This window comes from Martes martes, assembly GCF_963455335.1.
Source record: "Martes martes genome assembly, chromosome: 8".
Classification (NCBI taxonomy): Eukaryota; Metazoa; Chordata; class Mammalia; order Carnivora; family Mustelidae; genus Martes; species Martes martes.
This window is the reverse complement of record NC_137895.1, coordinates 99,147,927-99,167,544: the sequence shown is the minus strand read 5'-3', so window position 1 is coordinate 99,167,544 and position 19,618 is coordinate 99,147,927. Positions and strand designations below refer to the sequence as shown.

The following is a 19,618-nucleotide window of genomic DNA, read 5'->3' as shown; positions in this document are numbered from 1 at the left end:
AATGGCTCTTGGGAGGCAGCTCTTTGGCAAAGGTAAAAGGGGCTTTGCCTTCTCTTGGTTTGAGGCAACAAACTGTTTCAAGTGGCTTAGACAGGGGATAGTCTTTATTTTAGAGGAAACAGTCCATGCCTCTGGGGCCCCCTTATCCACCTTTGATGTTACGAAGAGTCAGATGTATGTCTGATCAGATTATCAGGAAAACTTGGAATGCTAGTCATTTAAGATTTTGTCAGCAGGTGGCACTTCTCTCCTTAGTCAGTAAATACAATCTCTCCAATAAAAGACATACTGCTTTTCTTGGCTTCTGCGGAGTTCCTCAGAATTGGTTAGCCACCCCAACATTTCTCCCCGGTTCCTTTTTGCAGTGATTTAGTCTACAGTATCTGCTTATGTATTTTAATTTTATACTTTTCCCACGAGATTTGAAGTTGTTTATAGCATACAGTGTACAATGGTAAAACATGAGGAGGAGAATAGGAACTGCAGTAAAGAATACACAATGTGGTTCCGAGCTGTGGGTAGCTGGAGCAAAAATACACACAAATGTGTACTATTCCTCTGGATGAATGGGCAGCGAGAATGACTTTTCTAGAATTTGAAGTTAAAATGAAAGTTGTGTTACGTGGGGTTGTTAGAGGCAAGTTTCTGCTATGCCCTTCTTATCATGCTAACCTCATTTATAGTAAGTGACTCCTGATCTGTGAAAAAAGGAAGCAGTACTTTTAAGGGTGCACAATTAGCATTCCTCCATCTTCGGTCTTCAGCTTTTCAAGATGCCGGCCTCACCCATTCATTCATCCTACACAGATCAAGCTCCGATGGTCTACAGGGCTTTTTCCTGGACCTTGGGAAGACAAGCATTACCCCTTAGGCTTGGGCATGCCAAATCAATGTATAAGATTTCCTTCAGAGAGAGCGCTTACTAGTTGGAGAAAAGATCTACGTTTATACCCATGAATAACTAGAAGGCTGTATCAGGCAATGTTACAATCAAGTGCTAAATCTGTGTGATTGGTCTTCATAGGATTCTAGGGTTGTTCTGCCTATTTAAAAGAAATCGGTAAATTTCATCGCGTTTCTAACAGAAACCCAGTTTGAAATTGTGGATGCCCTTATCAATACCGGCTGTTAGAAACGACCTGGTCCTCGACAGCCGAGGCAGGCGGGGGTGCTGGGGCTGCTGTGAGCAGAAGGCGAAGAGAGCCCCTCAATACCCGCCCCGCAGCCCCCGGGGTGCTCGATGACGATTCACCCGAAGCGCCTCGCCCCGCCCACTGTTGGACCGGCACCCAAGTTTGGGGCCCTGCGGCCGGGGGAGCTGGCGGCGGCGGCGGGGCGGGCGGCTTTGTGGCGCGCGCGGGTTCCACCGCAGGCGGCGTGGAGGCGGGGCCGGGCCGAGGCGTCCACCGCCCCCGGCACTGGGCAGGGCTTCGGGCGCCGCGCATGGCCGGCCCCGCAAGGTCTGGCTTCCCCTCGCACACGAATAGCCGTCTGGACGCGTTCCTGCGCAGGCAGCTGCCACCCGAGGTCTACGACGCCATCCGCGCCTACGAGCCGTGCATCGTGGTGTCCGAGTCGGAGAAGCACACCTTAAAGTACGTGGTGCTCAGCGATCGGCTCATCTACCTGACCGAGAACCCGCCCAAGTCCATCCGGCGAGCTCTGGCGCTGCGGGACGTCGTGGCCATTGACCTGGTGAGGAGCGCGGGCAGACAGGCGGGCTCGTGAGAACTCCCCTCTTGGGTCCCCCAATTCCAGCCCTCAGTATGCGGGAAGAGGGAGGAGGAAGCGGACCTTCCCCATCCCTCCCTGGATTCCCGTACTTTTTTAAAACTTGCTTTAGGACTAGAAGCCACAGGAAAACTGTGGATTGCTTTATGTACTCCGAATAAAGATACCTTGCCCCTTCTCATCATGTGTACTGGTCATCCCTTGTCCCCCCAAATAGGGCTACCTGTGTGAGAACATAGCCCCCTATAAAGAGTATGCTTTAAAGTCATTTTTGTTTCGTTCATTAAGTGCCTAGCCTGTGCCAGTCACTTGTTCTAGACACTGAGGATGCAAAAATGAAATAGGGCCCCTTCCCAGAAGCTGCTGTGGGAGAGAAAAAAAGCCCCAAACCAATGCAAATAAATGCAGTGTACTAAGTTACTATTATGTCTTGATTACTTTTTTATCAACAGTGCTTAGAGCGCATTAGGTGCTCGATATGAGTAAGTGAGTGAATGAATGGGATGAGCACAGGACGCCCGGCAATCTCAGGCAGGTCACTTGATCCAAACTAGGCTTCAAAACTTCTTGAAGAAGATAGTCTGGCACACACACGCCTTGTCCCAGTTTTTAGTGTGCTGCTACTGTATTCCTTTCCTCCAGGAATAAATTTACTTTATAAACCAGCAACAGATTGGAAGCAGTCTCTTCTCCAATTCCTGTCCCCCCCACCTTGGCTCCCTTTAATCTGAGTTGTTCTCCAGGTGTGTTCCTTTTTCCACTGGGGACAGGTGTCTAGCCTCATCTCTGGTCTCCACCCCCCGCCCCTTAGTCTCTGCATCTCCCAAAGGAGAAGTTGGCAAGACTTGGTGGGGCTGTTTTGCCAAGACAAGCATAGCTTGTTTGGAACACATCTGTAAGAAAAGGATACAATTTAGTGAAAAAAAAAATGCTTTTATTTTTTTCTCCTTAAAATACCTCTGTGGGCTAATATCACTACGTAAATTTACTTGTGGTTTGTTTTTTTTTTTTTTTTTTGAGTAAAAGTTGGAAGCAAAAGTGCTTTTTTCCTCACTATTTTCATTCTCTTGAAATAAAAATTTAAAAAATTTATGTCCTTTATCAAATGCTTTTTAAACATTAAATGTTTGGCTTTTTCTACTATCTGCAGTGTAAATGTTTATTGTTTTGACAAAATGAAATGATTTTAGGATATTGTTACCTGCCCAGACAAGACAGTATATGTATTCCAACTGTTATATATCATTCTTTCTGAGCTGTCAGAATCTGAAAAGTACAGTAAAGTTTCCTAGGCCTCCAAGCCAAGAATCCTCCCAAGAGGTGTACCAATTCGTCTGGTAATCCTTTATGTACAAAATTTACCTTTCAAAAAAAAAAAAAAAAGTTACCTTTCAGGCATATAGAGGAATGTGTAAAGGTGATGAACAAATCTAAGATTTCAGCATTTCAGCATAGACTGGCTGTCCATCTTGCACAATAGAGTTGTGGTAGGAAGAATAATGGCCCCCAGCGGATATCCCTGAACCCTGTGAATATGTCACATTACATAGCAAAGAGGAATTAAAGTTGCAAATGCAATTAAGGTTGTTTGCTCATCAGCTGACTTTAAAATAGGGAGATTTTAAAAAAAAAAGTGTCCAATAAACAAAGAAACCAAAAAGAAAGAAGAAAAGAGAAGAAAAAAAAAGAAAAAAGAAAAGAAAGAAGGCAAAATAAGTAAGTCAAATAAGGAGATTTTGGATTACCTGGGTGGGCCCACAGTTGTCACAAAATCCTCAAAAGTGGAAAAGGGAGGCAGAGTGTTGCAGCACAAGAGATTTAGTTCTGAAGGTGGAAGGGGCCAGAAGCCAAGGAATCTGGGCAGCCTGTAGAAGCTGGAAAAGACAGGAAACAGGTTTTCTCCTAGAGCATCCAGAAGGAATGCATTCCTCCTGACACCTTGATTTTAGCCCAGTGAGACCCATTTTGGACTTCTGACCTCCAGAACTATTAGAGAATAAATTTGTGTTGTTTAATGCCACACATTATGTGGTACTATGTTACAGTAGCAAATGCATACAGAAATGTTTCTTATTAATGTTGTTTGTTTATTGAGGGAGAGAGAGAGAGCTCCTGTCTGGGGAGTGGGGGCGGGGGGTGGGGGCTGGGGGTGGGAGGAGGGCAGAGGGAGAGGGAGAGAGAAAATCTTAAGCAGGGTCCACACCCATTGAGGAGCCCAACTCGGATCTCAGTCTTACAACCCTGAGACCATGACCTGAGCTGAAATCACAAGTCTGACACTTAACCGACTGAGCCACCCAGGTGCCCCCTCCTATTAATGTTGTTTAAAATGGGTTATCATTGGGGCGTCTGGGTGACTCAGTTGGTTAAGCATGAGACTCTTGGTTTCGGCTCAGGTCATGATCTCAGGGTTGTGAGATTGAGACCTGAGTTGGGCTCCCCACTCAGCAGGGAGTCTGCTTGGGACTCTTACTCTCAGCCCCTTCCCCTGCCCTCTCTCTTTCTCCCTCTCTCAAATAATTAAAGAAATCTTTTTAAAAAATTGGTAATCATTTTAAAAAATATTGTTTCAGTGAGAAATAAATATAATCAAGTTGAGTACAAATGCCTTAACCATCTCTTTTTCTGAGGCTTTATATAATAATTCTAGGGTTATTATAGTTCAGTGGCTTGGACAGCTTCACAGGTGAGTGATGTATGGGTATCACAGAATTGCTGGTAAAGGTACTAGGTATAGTACCAATTAGTAGCCACAGGTGTAGTTGACTAGCCATCCCTCTATGAACATTAAATCCTTACTTAACAGCACAATGGGGAGAATTTTCCTGATTTCGGTGTTATATGTCATATATTTGTCTCTTACCCATGCTAACGCATCAGTCACTTCAATTACATGATTTCTTTTTTTTTTAATTTAAGATTTTATTTATTTATTGACACAGAGATAGCAAGAGAGGGAACACAAGTAGGGAGAGTGGGAGAGGGAGAGAGAGGCTTCCTGCGGAGCAGGGAGCCTAATATGGGGCTCAATCCCAGGACCTGGGACGACAGTACCTGAGCCGAAGGCAGAGGCTTAACAACTGAGCCACCCAGGTGCCCTCAATTACATGATTTCAGTGCCAGGCAGCTTTGTTTTTTAGAAGCAGTTCCTCCTTCCTTGAAAGATAAACTGTTTACTCTCTTTTTTTTTTTTTTTTTTTTTTTTTAGGGCGCTGTCCTCTTTCTAAGGCCAACTCTTTAGACATCCTTTTCCATTCTCAAGGGTTTTCTCATCTTACTGTACACATTTGGTTATTTAACTTTCAGCCGGTTCAGGTTCCCATTCTGCCTTTGTTCTAGCTGTCATGGTAATAAAGCCCCTAAGCCAACCCATCCTTTATTACCTCTGCGCCCCAGCCCTCCTGGTTCCATGTTCGACCAGATTCCTTATTTATTTCATGACACGTTTTGCGGTTATAGGACTTCAGAATATAATTTGCAAATATGCAGATAAAATTCCACACTCTCCCCTTCCAAAAGAAAAATGGAAGGTAACAGCAACAAAAAAATTAGGCTAGAACTTGGCATTGGATAAAACTGAGATTTCCTTCCCAGCAAAGATGAGTTTAAAGCACACAGGGAGATCTCCATTGGTGTTTGATATGGTTCATCTCCTAAAACAAAGAGTTTCTAAGGCTGATATTTTCTTTAACAGTTACTTTTGGAAGAATTCTCTAGAGTTCTGCTCTTGTGGGCATCAAAACATTTCTTTAAACTCTTCTAAGATTAAATACATATTTTTTAAGTGCAAGAAGCTACTACCCAGAAGTGAATTTTCTATGAATTCACTAACTTTCAATGCCATACCATCACCTACCAAGAAAAACAAATCTGTCAAATCCAGCAGCCTTCACCTCTTAACCTCTTACCTGTCTTTCTTCACCTCTTAAACTCTTAACCTCTTACCTGTCTTTGTCCCTGTCTTTTCACCACTCCTCCCAGTGAGTATGGGCTCTCCAGCCATCCCAGGCTCCATGTGGCTTCCCGACTGGGCAACAAATGTACGTTTTACATCCTGGCCTGTTGCTCGTGGTGAACATGTTCTCCCCCTTCAAGGTCATTCAGATCATCATATTTATAATCCTCCTCTTCCTCTCCTCCTCTCTCTCTTCTCTTAAAACATGTAAAAACAGGGGTGCCTGGCTGGCTCAGTCAGTAGAGCATGTCACTCTTGATCTCAAGGTTGTGCGTTTGAACCCCATGATAGGCGCAGGGTTTACTTAAAAAATAAAAAAAAGTAAAAACATCTTGGCTTGAACAGAAACAGGTCACAGACCGTGAATTAAAAGGGCTCCAAGAGTTTGCCAACTGATCCCCACTTTGCCCACTTGTGTATTCAGAGCTAACATGTTTCTGGGCTAAGCCCATCATTCTTTCTCTGAGTTTTTTCTTGGCTCGACCACCAGGCAGGACTCTTGGCCCATTTTGTTCCCTGCTGTATCTCTGGTTCCTAGAACACTGCCTGGCACAGAGGAGATGGTCAATAACTATTTGTTAAAAACTCAACATGATCTGTTTCTTCATTTATTAACTGCCATACACATTGGGGGCATTTAATAATACATTTTTTAATAATACGTTTTCATTCAGCTTTTGCTCTCTACCTGTGTAGACTTGGTCTAGTTACTTACCTGCTAGTCTGCACCTTCATTCCTCATCTATAAAATGGAGATAACAGCACCTTCCTTAGAGTTTACATCAATAAATGTAACACACTTAAAACAGTACTTGGCACATGGTAAGAGCTACTACATGTTACTATTGATAACCTTTATTCACACATAGTAAGTCTATTAAGGCTCACAATGATTCTGTAATATAGATATTATCTTCTCTTTTTATATTAGGGCACTTGAATTTAGGAGATTTAGCAAATTGGAAAGAAAATAACTTTTTTTTGAGCACTGATTATATATTTAGGGTTTTAAATACATTATCTCATTTATCCTTCTTGAAAATCTGCCCAGTAGGTTTGTCAGGTTTAATATGTCCAAAAACAGAATTCCTGATCTTCACCCCCCAAATCTGTTCCTTTTCCTTTAACTTTCCTTATTTTAGGAAGTAACATCTTCCATCAGCTTTAATTTTCTCACTCCCCACATCCAACAATCAGTATACCTCCTTGATTTGTGTAGAGGAGGAAAAAGTTTCCCTCGACCCTCTCAGGGTTCCTGGCTGGGTCTGAAAATTAAACTGACAAAGGCAGATTAACAGGAGAAAAGCCTACAAATTGATTTAATACAAATTTTACATGACATGGAAGCCTTTATAAGGAAATGAAGACCTGAAGAAATAAATCTGTGTGTGTTTAATATTAGGTTTGATGAAGAATAGAGAGTCATGGGAAAATGGGATAGTACAGAAAAGGGGGTATGACTAAGAATAGGGAAAACTAGCGAGAGCTGTTTGGATTCCTCTCACTGTCCTGTCTTGGGTACAGGGAGGGCACCTCTCTTAGACCTGCTTCAATGGAGCAGGGTGGAGAAAGGTCAGAGAGAATTTCCTGTATCTGCTCTTTTCTCAAATTCTTTCAGCTCAAAATATTCAGTATACCAAGGTGCTATATTTTGGGGGAGTGTGTTCTGAACCTTGTCACTTCTCATCCAAAATGTATTGAGCCATGACCTTTCTTATTGCTTTTACTTATGCCACTTATCCAATCCCTTATCTAGACCACTGGAGTTGCCTCTAAACTCATTCCTCCATCTAGCAGTTGGGATGATCTTTTTAAACATAAATTGTAAATTAAGTAATATCATTCTTCTGTTTAAAAATCTCCATTAGCTTTCAAATTCCTTATTGCCTATCAGAGCCTCCATGGTAACTCCTTTATCTCTGATTTATCTCCCACTCTTCTCTGAACTTTTTATGTTCTTTCCTGCCTCAGGGCCTTTGTACGCGCCATCGTAGCCAGAACACCCTTCCTCGATGCTTCTTTTCTTCTCTAGCATTTTTTTTTTCCTATTTTGATTCATTTGCAGCCTTTCAAAACTCTCATTGTGGAAGGAAGAAAGAGGTGGTAATCTCTTATCTATCATTTTGGTTTCTTAATAGTTTGTTTGCATAGAATAGTTTGGATATTGTATTTGAATGCTGAGAGACTCCATGAGGGCAACATTTCATCAGTTTGATTCACTGATGTACCCCCAGCACCCAGAATGATAGTGGACCGGTCAAGATAGCCCAGGTTAAGCTTCACTAACAAAACCCCCCAAAGTCTTTAGTGCTTTAACACAACATAGTCTGTCTCATTCAAGTGACTTGTCCATTGTGGATTGGCAAGAGGCTCCATTCATCTTAGTCACAAGATATGTGATACTTACTTACACCTCTTAGTTTTGGGGCACCATCTCAGCACATGCTTACTTAATCACCATGGCAGAGGGAAATTAACTTGCCAAATCCTGTACCAATTTTAAGTGGGCTCCACACACAGCAGAGCCCAATGTGGGACTTGAACTCATGACCCTGAGATCAAGACCTGAGCTGAGATCAAGAGCCAGACACTTAACCACACACTTAACTGATTAAGCCACGCAGGCGCCCCAATTATGTACTGATTTTTAAGATTCTACCCACATGTCACTTCTCACATTTCATTGGCCAGAGTCAGACACATGGCCCACACCTAACTTAAAAGGGGGAGAATAGGGGCGCCTGGGTGGCTCAATCAGTTTAGCATCTGCCTTCCCCTCAGGTCATGATCCCAGGGTCCTGAGATCAAGCCCTATATTGGGCTTCCCATTCAGCAGGGAGCCTGCTACTCCCTCTTCCCCTACCCTTCCCTCTATCTCTTCTCTCTCTCAAAAAAATAAATCTTTTAAAAAGGAGGGGGGATGTGACCCTACTATATATGCATTCCATGTGTCTGCAAGAGAGAAAGGAATATTTGTGAACAGCTCTAACATCTACCTCAAATTACTGAGTGCTTAATGTTTGCCACCCAGCCTCTGTTCTAAGTGCTTAACTTGGAACAACTTCTTTATCTTTACAACAATCCCAGGTAATATTGGTAGCTTAGCTGTAGCTTAGCTTTACAGATTAAAAAACCTGCCTGAAGTATAGAGAACTTAAGCAGTTTACCCAAGATCATTCTCTAAGTGGCAGAACCAGAATTTGAACCCTAGTAATTTGGCTCCAGAACCAATGCTTTGACTTTATAGATACAGCTGCCTAGGTTATAGCAGATCATTAATTAAAAAAAAAAAAAAAAGGTTTTTCTTGAATATCCAGGAGACTCTAAGCTTTTTGAAAACAGAAGCTCCATCTTAGATTTTGCATGTTTCAGTTTTGCACCTTGCAGTGGGAACTCAAAAGTATCCATGATGTACTGAACTGGATGAATTAGAAACCAGATAATCAACTGTTAAAAGCCTAGGGTGCTTTTATTCTCTGAAATTAAAGTGGATAGAAAAAAATCTGAACCAAGACTATGAAATCAAGAGTAAGGGTAAGATAAATATAGAATTGTTCACAAAGGGCACCTGGGTGGCTCAGTGGGTTGAGCCTCTGCCTTCGGCTCAGGTCATGATCTCAGGGTCCTGGGATCGAGCCCCGCATCAGGCTCTCTGCTCAGCAAGGAGCCTGCTTCCCCCGCTCTCTCTACCTGCCTCTCTGCCTACTTGTGATCTCTCATTCTCTGTCAAATGAATAAATAAAATCTTTAAAAAACAAAACAAAAAAAGAATTGTTCACAAAATATAGAAAACAAGGGGTGCCTGGGTGGCTCAGTTGGTTATGCATCTGACACTTGATTTTGGCTCGGGTCATGATCTCGGGGTCCTGGGATGGAGCCTTGCATCAGGCTCCGTGCTCAGTGGGGAGTCTGCTTTTCGCTCTCCCTTGGCCCCTCCCCCACTTTCTCAAATAAATCTTTTTTATTTTTATTTATGTATTTATTTATTTAACAAAGAGAGAGAGAGAGACAGCGAGAGAGGGAACACAAGCAGGGGGAGTGGGAGAGAGAGAAGCAGGCTTCCCGCTGAGCAGGGAGCCCAATGTGGGGCTCCATCACAGAACTCTGGGATCATGACCTGAGCCAAAAGCAGACACTTAACAACTAAGCCAACCAGGTACCCCTCAAATAAAAAATCTTTAAAAAACTTAGAAAAAAAAGAATTAATGAGTGTCAACTATACTTCAATTAAAAAACAAAATGTAAGGGATATCCCTTAGCATTTTAGAAGTAGTATTTTGATAAAAGAGAACTCATTACCAGTTGCAAATATGAATATGAAAACTGATGTAGATCCATTCATGAGTGACATATTATTTTAGAGGTAGTCAAAGAACTTAAAGATATTTTCAGATAAAGCCTTATTCATTTGAGATAACAAAAAAGCACATTCTCTTCTCTCCCAAAATGCCCCTTGCTGCCAGCATCAGAGACAAATACCGAGGCCGAGTAGGCCATGAATCTGGCTCAGTCTCGCATTACTGAGGTTCTTATGAACAATCAGTCCTTAATTGTAATAGATATCTATTGGGTATATACTATGTGCTGTCCTTGGGTCAAATACTTTAGATCTCATATAATCTTATTAACTCTATAAGGAAGGTGATACTGTCTTTTTTTTTTTTTTTAATAGATGGCAAAACTGAGGCAGAGAAAGAGGAAATACTTCTACAAGGTCATATTCAGAAAACATGAGCTGGAATATAAACTCAGGTCTTTTGATCTTACAGCCAGCATTCTTTATGCACATAGGAACAACTGATCTTCTACAAATTCCTGGTTTCCAAGTTCCAAATTTCCGTAGACATTCTTAGGTTTTGCAATAGAGACAACATGGTTACCTCATAATATAGAGATTACAGGGTTCCTGGGCGTTGGCTATCAGGAAGGACATTCAAAATAAAACACCCTTTTCGTTCCCCATACCACCTCCCTGTACTCGAGATTGTTGTCCTTCAGAGTCCAGACTGGTGTCATTGCTGTTTCTGATGATGTTCAAGGACAGGTTTGGTTGGAAAGATGCAGGTTGGAAAGGTGCATCCTTTTCAGAGGGCCAAGCCTTTAAAGCTTTTTTTCTTTTAGTCTTTCTTAGCTGTGGTGCTCATCCCAGAGGCAATGATTTTTCTAGCCAAACACTGATATAATCTAAGGAGTCTCCAGTATTAGAGGGGAAAGTGCTCAATTCTCCAAACTGGTAATTGGTTTTGGAATATGTGGGTAGATCATTCTTGTCAGCAATATTCACAGGTTCCAAAAAAAGCTCAGCTACTCAGACTTCCTTAGGGATCGGTACACTAAAGCCCAGGTAGAGTATAATGGGAAAAAAAACCACCTGGTGGAGGCTACAATGAGTTTTTTAATTATGACACTGGAAGGATTTGCCAAATGCTAAATGTAAAAATAGCTTCTACTTAGGAACAAGCTTATGTACAGTGTGACATAGGTATTGCTAATGTGGTTTAATTGGAGGGAAATCCATTCAAGAGATTTCCTTGTATTGATTAGCTATCTTATCAGTAGCTTGAATCCTTTGGATTTACCCCTGGTCCTCCTTCAGGTTTGCTCTGAAAAACTCTTGGAACAGGTAATTCATTACATTGAAATCTGAGTGAATTAATTTAGTACTTGCTTTCCTTTCTTTGTTAGACACTGGAGAGTCTGCTGTCAGAGAGGAAGTTAGGTCCAGAAAGAACCATGAAAGTTGAAAGATATCTCATGATTAAGCTCTTTTGAGGCCTTACTTAATTACTTAATTACTACTTAATGTCCCGTGAAGTAAAGTGACCTCCAAACTGTGGCCCAGTACATGATGTAGGCCTTTAGTTTTTCCCTTTCAACTTTTCCTCTGGTTTATGTTTTTCTTCTTTCTACACAGCACAGTTCTATTGAATGGATGTTAGATTTTATATGGGGTATTCTACCAATGTTTTGAATTACCAGGGACAACAAATATATAAGGGAATAAAAAGTGGTATGTGCTTTTGAGTAACTCATAATTTAGAGAGGAAGGTAAGCAGATGAGAAAGAAGAAAAACAGTTATAAGCAGATACTTATAACAAAATGTGAGACTAGATATAATAAACAGAATACTATGGGAACCTAGAAGAGGAAGTGACATACTCCTTTTTTTGGTGAGAGAAGGCGGTACAGGGGAGGGTGGGATGAACATATAAAGGTTCACCAAAGAAGTAACCCGAGCTTGGTCTTGAAGGAAGAATAGAAGTTTCTAAGCTGAATAAAAGGCAAGTGTATTCCAAAAGGAGAGGATGGCGTGTGCTTGATCAGCTTTCTACAACAGGCTGAAATGCCTGCTTGTGATCTGTGTCTGTCAAATGAATAAATAAAATCTTAAAAAAAAAAAAAAGCATACATTGCATTTGATTGCCATCTCTCTTTTGCTTAGTTTTTAGGGAAAATTTCTCTCTTTTTTAAAAAAATATTTTCTTTTTAAGTAATCTCTACATTCAACATGTGACTTCAACTCACAAACCCCGAGACCAAGAGCTGCATGCTCTATCCACAGAGCCAGCCAGGTGCCCTTCTAGTAAAATTTTTTTTGCACTGTCTCATTTTGTCTCATGGTACTATCACCATTTCAGCTCTCTTTTGGTTACTATTTTCACGGTATATCTTTTCCATCCCTTACTGTCAACCTATTTGTGGGTTTTTTTGTGTTTTTTTTTAAGATTTTTTAAATTTATTTTTATTTATTTGACAGAGAGAGAGAGAGAGATAGATAGATCACAGTAGGCAGAGAGGCAGGCAGAGAGAGAGGGGGAAGCCGGCTCCCTGCTGAGCAGAGAGCCCGATGTGGGGTTCGATCCCAGGACCCTGGGACCATGACCTGAGCCAAAGGCAGAGACCTAACCCTCTGAGCCACCCAGGTGCCCCAGCCTATTCATGTTTTTGAATCTAAAGTGGGTCTCTTATAATGGTACAAAGTGAATCATCAGTTAAATCATGTTTTTAAAATCTATCCTTCCAATCTCTGACTTTAATTGGAGTGTTTAGTCCATTTACAGTATTATAATTACTGATAAGGTAGAGTTCACATCTGTCATACTGCTATTTATTTTCATATTCCCCACCCCCCCATTCCCCAGGTACTGCCTTCCTTTGTGTCAAATAGGTACCTTCTAGTATACACACTGTTCTCCTGTGATTTCTTTTACCATGTGTTTTGGAGTTTTTAAATTAATGTTTGCCCTGGGGATTACAATTAACATCCTCCTTTGTAACAATCTAGTTCAGATTATTACCAACTTAATTTCAATAGTATACAAAAATATGTCTTTTCCCTCCCTGCTCCTTTGTGCTGTTATTATCATACACATTATAGTTTCTACATTATGTCCCCATCAACACAGATTTATAATTATAGCTTTATGCAAGTATCTTTTTTTTTTAAGATTTTATTTATTTATTTGACAGACAGAGATCACAAGTAGGCAGAGGCAGGCAGAGAGAGAGAGGGAGGAGGAAGCAGGCTCCCTCCTGAGCAGAGAGCCTGATGCAGGGCTTGATCCCAGGACCCTGAGATCATGACCTGAGCCAAAGGCAGAGGCTTAACCCACTGAGCCACCCAGGTGCCCCTGCAAGTATCTTTTTAAAACTAAACAGGAGAAAAAAGAGTTACACACAAACATACATTTAACTGTCTTTTATTTTTACCTGTGTAGTTATCTTGATCAGTGTTCTTTATTTCTCCATGTGTGTGTAAGTTACGGTCTAGTGTCCTTTCATTTCAGCACAAAGAATTCCATTTAGTATTTCTCGTAGGTCAGACAGTAGCAGTACCCTTTACAAAGTATAGATTCCTTGGGATATAGGTACTGAATTCTTCATAAGGAATGTTCTTCTTTTTTTTTTTCTTTTCCAAAGATTTTATTTATTTATTTATTTGAGGTAGACAGAGAGACAACACAGGTGGGGAGGAGGATCAGAGGGAGAGGGAGAGGCTGACTGCCTGCCGAGCAGAGAGCCCGACCTGGGGCTCCATCCCAGGACTCTGAGATCATGACCTGAGCATAAGGCAGACGCTTAACCAACTGAGCCACCCAGGCGCCCCTGAGGAATGTTCCTAACAAAATGCATAGGTAGATTACAGGTTTACGTAAATACACTCTCCTCCCCAACAGGACTCTGCAGATACTCCTTAGCGGAATCTCTGCAGAGCAGCCCATTTGGTTCTTCCTGATCATGTAAATATATTTCCTGAAATATAGTTTTTGGCCAAGTTAAGTTTTACTTCTTTTTCTTTTTGAAGATTTTATTTATTTATTTGACAGAGGGAGAGAGAGGCATCGAGAGAAAGGGAACACAAGCAGGGGGAGTGGGAGAGGGAGAAGCAGGCTTCCAGCCGAGCAGGAAGCCTAATGCGGAGCTGGATCCCAGAACCCTGGGATCATGACCTAAACCGAAGGCAGACGCCCAACAACTGAGCCACCCAGGTGCTCCAACATTTTTTTAATTAAAAAAAATTTTTTTTAGTAATCTCTATACCCAACATGGGGCTTGAACTCAATGGCCCTGAGATCAAGACTTGCATGCTCTTCTGACCGAGCCAGCCAATATGAAGTTTTAATATTATAAAGTTACAATATAGTTTTGTATTTAAAAATATATATATATGTATATTGGTGTGCCCAGGTGGCTCAGTTGATTAAGTGTCTGCCTTCGGCCCAGGTCATGATCTCAGGGTCCTGGGAATGAGCCCCATGTTGGGAATCCCTGCTCAGTGGGGCGTCAGCTTCTCCCTCTCCCTCTCCTTCAGCCCCTCCACCCAACTCATGCTTGCTCTCCCTCTCAAATAAAAAATAAATCTTAAAAAATATTTATATATTGCTCACGCTGAAAGAGACCTTAAACTGATTCCACATTCTACAAATGAGGAAATCAAAGCCAAAAGAGTTCAAGTAACTTGATCAAAGTCACACTGCTAGTTAATAGGGAAAGCCACATTCAAAATCAGATTTCCGGACTGTTAATTCATATTGTTTCCCCAACATTCCAAATTTCTGTCAGGATCTTGACTATGATTATTAGTTTGGTCACGATATACTTAATAATTATGGCACAAAATAACGAATTGGTCCATAAGAATTTAATTAGAATAATTTATACTAATTAGGTTGCTGTCTGCCTGATGGCTTTCCTTTAGGACACATTAGTACCTTTTACTCAGAAATCTGGTATTTAACTGATTTTAATCCGATCTTTGTACATTATTTTATGATGAGTTCATTTTTTAGGCTTTCTTAGTCTGAGATTCTCTTTGATGTTCTAATCCCTCTTTGATGTCAGGCTTTTGATAGGTGGACTCTGTACGAACTCTATAGGTGGGCAATTCACCGGAATGCATGAAAAATAAGAGCCACCTGAGCAAGATGGGTCAATTCTGCAATTAGGAAATTCCAGAATTTTTGAGGATTGTGGGACATTTGTGATGACAGGAATCATGTTGGTGTAGCAGAGCCTTCTACTTAATGTCTCACAGTGAAATACAAAAATCTACCTCATGGGAACATTGTCTTATGCCACAATAGAAACAGTTTTATTTTTTGTTAGTTTTATTTTATAGTTAGTTTCTTGATGTATGTATGTTTCACACTTTGTGTATCATTTTGTATAAGTTAAGAGCACAGGCTCTTAACTTCAGGCTTCATTTTGAATCTGGTCGGCCACATATTAGCAGCAGAACAAGTCCCTTAACTCTCCGAGCCTCAAGTTCCTTGAATTCCTTGTAAACAAGGGTAATTTAACCAATATATGGGGTTGTATGAGGATTCAGTGAGACAGTATGTATAAAGCACTTAAAAGAAGACATAGTAAGTGCTCAATAAATGTTAGCTTTTATTTTGTTTCACATGACACTGTTTGAACATTGAATTCTTCCTCTTCCCCATCTTCGCTCTGGGGAGGCTCTGGCCACAAGGATCAGAATCCTTATGAACCCTTTGAAGAGGAAGAATGAGAAGGTGGGCTGGCCCTCTCTGACTCTTAGCCTGGGGAAAGGGCAAAACGGCAGCACCCAAAGGAGGCAGAATCGTAGTCTAAGCAGCCAATGACCTTATTAGGCCAGGGTCAAATTGTCCTACTATGTAGGGCATCCCCAAGACAACTCTCACGCTTGGTAATTCACTAGAAGGACTCACAGGATTCAAAGGGTTGATTATAATGAGACAGTATAGATTATACTCAACAAAGGGAAAAGGTGCATGAGATAAAATCCAGAAGAACCTATGTGCACACTTCCAGGCATCCTCTCCCAGGGGAGTATCATTCATGTACTTAAACATGTTAAAACATATGCAAAGTATTACCAGGTTCATCTGAGCCTTGGTGTCCAGAGTTTTCATGGGAGACAGTCATGAATGCATCGGAGCCTACATAGCTGACCTTAGCTACTCAGACTCCAGCCCCCCTTGACCTCCTTACCCTCACCCCCAGAAAAACAGGTGTTTACCATAGAGGATACTGTCAGATACTGTCAGAATAAGTTTATCTGCTCAAACTGGTACAGCATGGCCCAAGGTCTCAGACACACACTTGTGTCAGACTGTCAGAATATTCCAAGGCTCACTGGTTATCTCCTAAGACCAGGCACGGGCTAGTCCTTGAAGATAGGTCCTTTTTTCGTGGTGCAAGGTATAAGCAACCCAGGCCTGTTGAGGCAGTCCTTTATCTGCACACCTACCCACCTCTGTAACATCACAGATTGAAAAAAGGTGTACTGCGCTGGTGAGCCAATATGGTTTTGGTGGGGTTTTCTTTGGTTTTGGGGTTTTTTTTTTTTAAGATTTTGTTTATTATTTGACACAGAGAGAGACACAGTGAGAGAGGGAACACAAGCAGGGGGAGTGGGAGAGGGAGAAGCAGCTTCCCGCTGAGCAGGGAGCCCTATGCAGGGGCTCTATCCCAGAACCCTGGGATCATGACCTGAGCCAAAGGTAGATGTTTAACAACTGAGCCACCCAGGCGCCCCTGAAACTTAAGCATGTTTAAAATAAGATACTAGAGCTTATGTTAAGACATAAAGTTAGAACATTAAATTTTTTTTTTTTTTTAAGTAAACTCTACCCCTGGCATGCCTGGGTGGTTCAGTTGGTTACCTAACCCTTTCCCACCTCTGAAATAAAATAAATAAATGGGTAAATCTTTTTTTTTTTTTTAATAAATGGGTAAATCTTAAAAAAAAAGAAAACAAATGTAGGGCGGCTGGGTGGTTCAGTGTGTTATCTGCCTTCGGTTCCGGTCATGACCCCCAGGTCCTGGGATTGAGCCTGAACATTGAGGCTCTTTGCTCAGTGGGGAGTCGGCTTCTCCCTCTTCCTCTGCCCCCACTCATGTGCTTGTGTGCTCTCTCGCTCTCCCTCTCACAAGTAGAATCTTAAAAAAAAAAAAGAAAAAAGAAAAAGTAAACTCCACCCCTAACATGGGGGCTTGAACTCACAGACCCTGAGACCAAGATCACATGCTCTACCGACTGAGTCAGCCAGGCACCCCTAGTTAGAAAATTTTAACAAAGTAGTTCTGAAGGAGTGTTACATCCATCTATCTATCTTCTATCTATCTATCTATCTACCTACCTACCTACCTACCTACCTACCTATCTTTCCATGCTTTGAGGTTAAATGGAAACTCTGGCTTTTGAATTTCCTAATGATGTCTCTGGAGTAAATGCAAAAATTTTCTTTTCAGATAACAACATGCCTAAAATAAATTGCTAGCATAGGATTGAGTTCAGCTGTGTCCCATTTAAGAACTTTCTTTTCTTCCTTCAGGCACTGACAGCATGTTGTTTGGACCAAGTCTCAAGTCTCCTTGCCTGACAGCTGAGAAGCTTCCCAGTCAGAAAACTTTTTACCTCCCATGAATGTGTAAATTAGCCTTGCTTAGCTCCTGAGTGGCCCTCTTATGCTTCACAAACATGCTGTGGTGTTTACAAAAGATTATTTTTATTTTTAAAAAAATTTAAATGCAAAAAAGAGAAAGAGAGAAACCACTTTCCTTAGTCTAACACTTTGTCCTTCTAATTCAAGTCCAAGTTGAATTCAATGTGGTTAGTTTGTTCTATCTACAAGATTGTAGTCATAGGCTTTGCAACTGAGATTATGATTATTAAATGAACCAATAAGAGAATGGGAGAAGTGAAAAGTGATAGATCATTTTGGTCCTACTGCTGTTCATAGTTACCGTCTGCCCATGTATCTGCCCTCATCCACCCTTTTACAGACAACAGATGTGTCCCCTTGGCTGTGTGGCTGGCATATGTGTAATCATCTGCCATCTCCCTCAGAGTAACAGATGCCTTGTATGTGAGTGGAAATGCCCTCTTAAAAGTCACATTGCTGGGGCGCCTGGGTGGCTCAGTCGTTAAGAGTCTGCCTTTTGGCTCAGGTCAGGATCCCAGGGTCCTGGGATCGAGCCCCACATCGGGCTTCCTGCTCAGTGGGGAACCTGCTTCTCCCTCTCCCACTCCCCCTGGTTGTGCTCCCTCTCTCACTGTCTCTCTCTGTCAAATAAATAAATAAATAAAATCTTAAAAAAAAAAAAAAGTCACATTGCTGTGGGATGCCTGGGTGGCTCAGTTAGTTAAGTGTCTGACTCTTGATCTCAGCTCAGGCCTTGATCTCAGGGTCGTAAGATCGAGCACCCAGTCGGGCTCCACGCTCAGCAGACAGTCTGCTTGAGATTCTCTCCCTCTCCTTTTGTCCCTCTCCCCTGCTCTCTCTCTAAATAAATAAATAAAATATTTGTTTAAAAAAAGGAATCTCCTGGGCGCCTGGGTGGCTCAGTGGGTTAAAGCCTCTGCCTTCGGCTCAGGTCATGATCCCAGAGTCCTGGGATCGAGCCCCACATCGGGCTCTCTGCTCAGCAGGGAGCCTGCTTCCTCCTCTCTCTCTGCCTGCCTCTCTGCCTACTTGTGATTTCTGTCTGTCAAATAAGTAAATAAAATCTTTAAAAAAAAAAAAAAAGGAATCTCCTGATCAGCACCAGGTAGGTATTCTGCCTGGTAGACCCCTAGGATCCCCTAAAGGAAAGTAACTTTGCTATAACTGACCTGCTTTTTTTTGCCAAGTGTAACTTCCTTGTTCCCACTCCCTTCTGCTTAAAGGTTTTTCATTTTGTATAGCTCTTTGGAGCTCCTTCCTATCTGCAAGATTGGATGCTGCCTAATTTGAATAGATTTTTGCCCAAATAGACTCTTAAAAATTTTAATATGCCTCAGTTTATCTTTGAACAAATCTCACCACCCAGAGATAACCAGTCAACCACACAACAAGAAAATCTGGTGTACGACATTCCAAATTGTGTTCCATGCATTAACACATATGGAATCATATTGCATATATTGTTCTATAATCTGTTATTTTTACTTTACAGCATGTCATGGATATCTTTCCATGCCAATAAATACAGAAAAAATTTATAGGAATGCTTTATATGAATAAATGTGACCACAGTGTATTTAAAGAAGGTATTATGTTCTTGAATGACAAAGCTAACCAAATTTGGTGATTATAGCAACTAAAAAAAGAGGTCTGGCTCTACTTTGGTCTCAAATAAAGGAATTAGCATAATTTGACTGAAACTCTGACATAATAATGAATCCAGCTGCTTGACTTCTGTTTGGATTCCAGCCCTGGTTTTTTTTGTTTGTTTGTTTGTTTAGCTTTATTTTAGGTAGGCTCCATGCCCAATGTGGGGCTCAAATTCACGGCCCCAAGCTCAAGAGTCATATGCTCTACCGACTAAGCCAGCCAGGCACCCCTCCCGCCCTGCTTTAGAAGAGAGACTTGTATTTTTCCTAATTCCCATCTCTGGCTGTGATCTTAAACCGCAGTTGTTTTTATAAAACTGGCCTTGGGAACCAACTGCCTTGTCCTGTT

At 41.6% G+C, this 19,618-nt stretch overlaps 1 protein-coding gene across 1 annotated transcript in view; it reads left to right on the top strand.

The window, feature by feature from the left end:
• Window positions 1-389: 389 nt before the first annotated feature.
• LOC308347141 (uncharacterized protein C12orf56) overlaps window positions 390-19,618 on the top strand; it is a gene marked incomplete at its 3' end in the record, with an annotated part of 92,129 nt that continues 72,900 nt past the window's right edge. Inside the window, exon 1 of the mRNA XM_080810280.1 lies at window positions 390-1,695. Within this exon, the coding sequence (XP_080666406.1) occupies window positions 1,444-1,695 (252 nt within the window). The 5' untranslated portion in view covers window positions 390-1,443. The remainder of the gene's footprint in view (window positions 1,696-19,618) is intronic.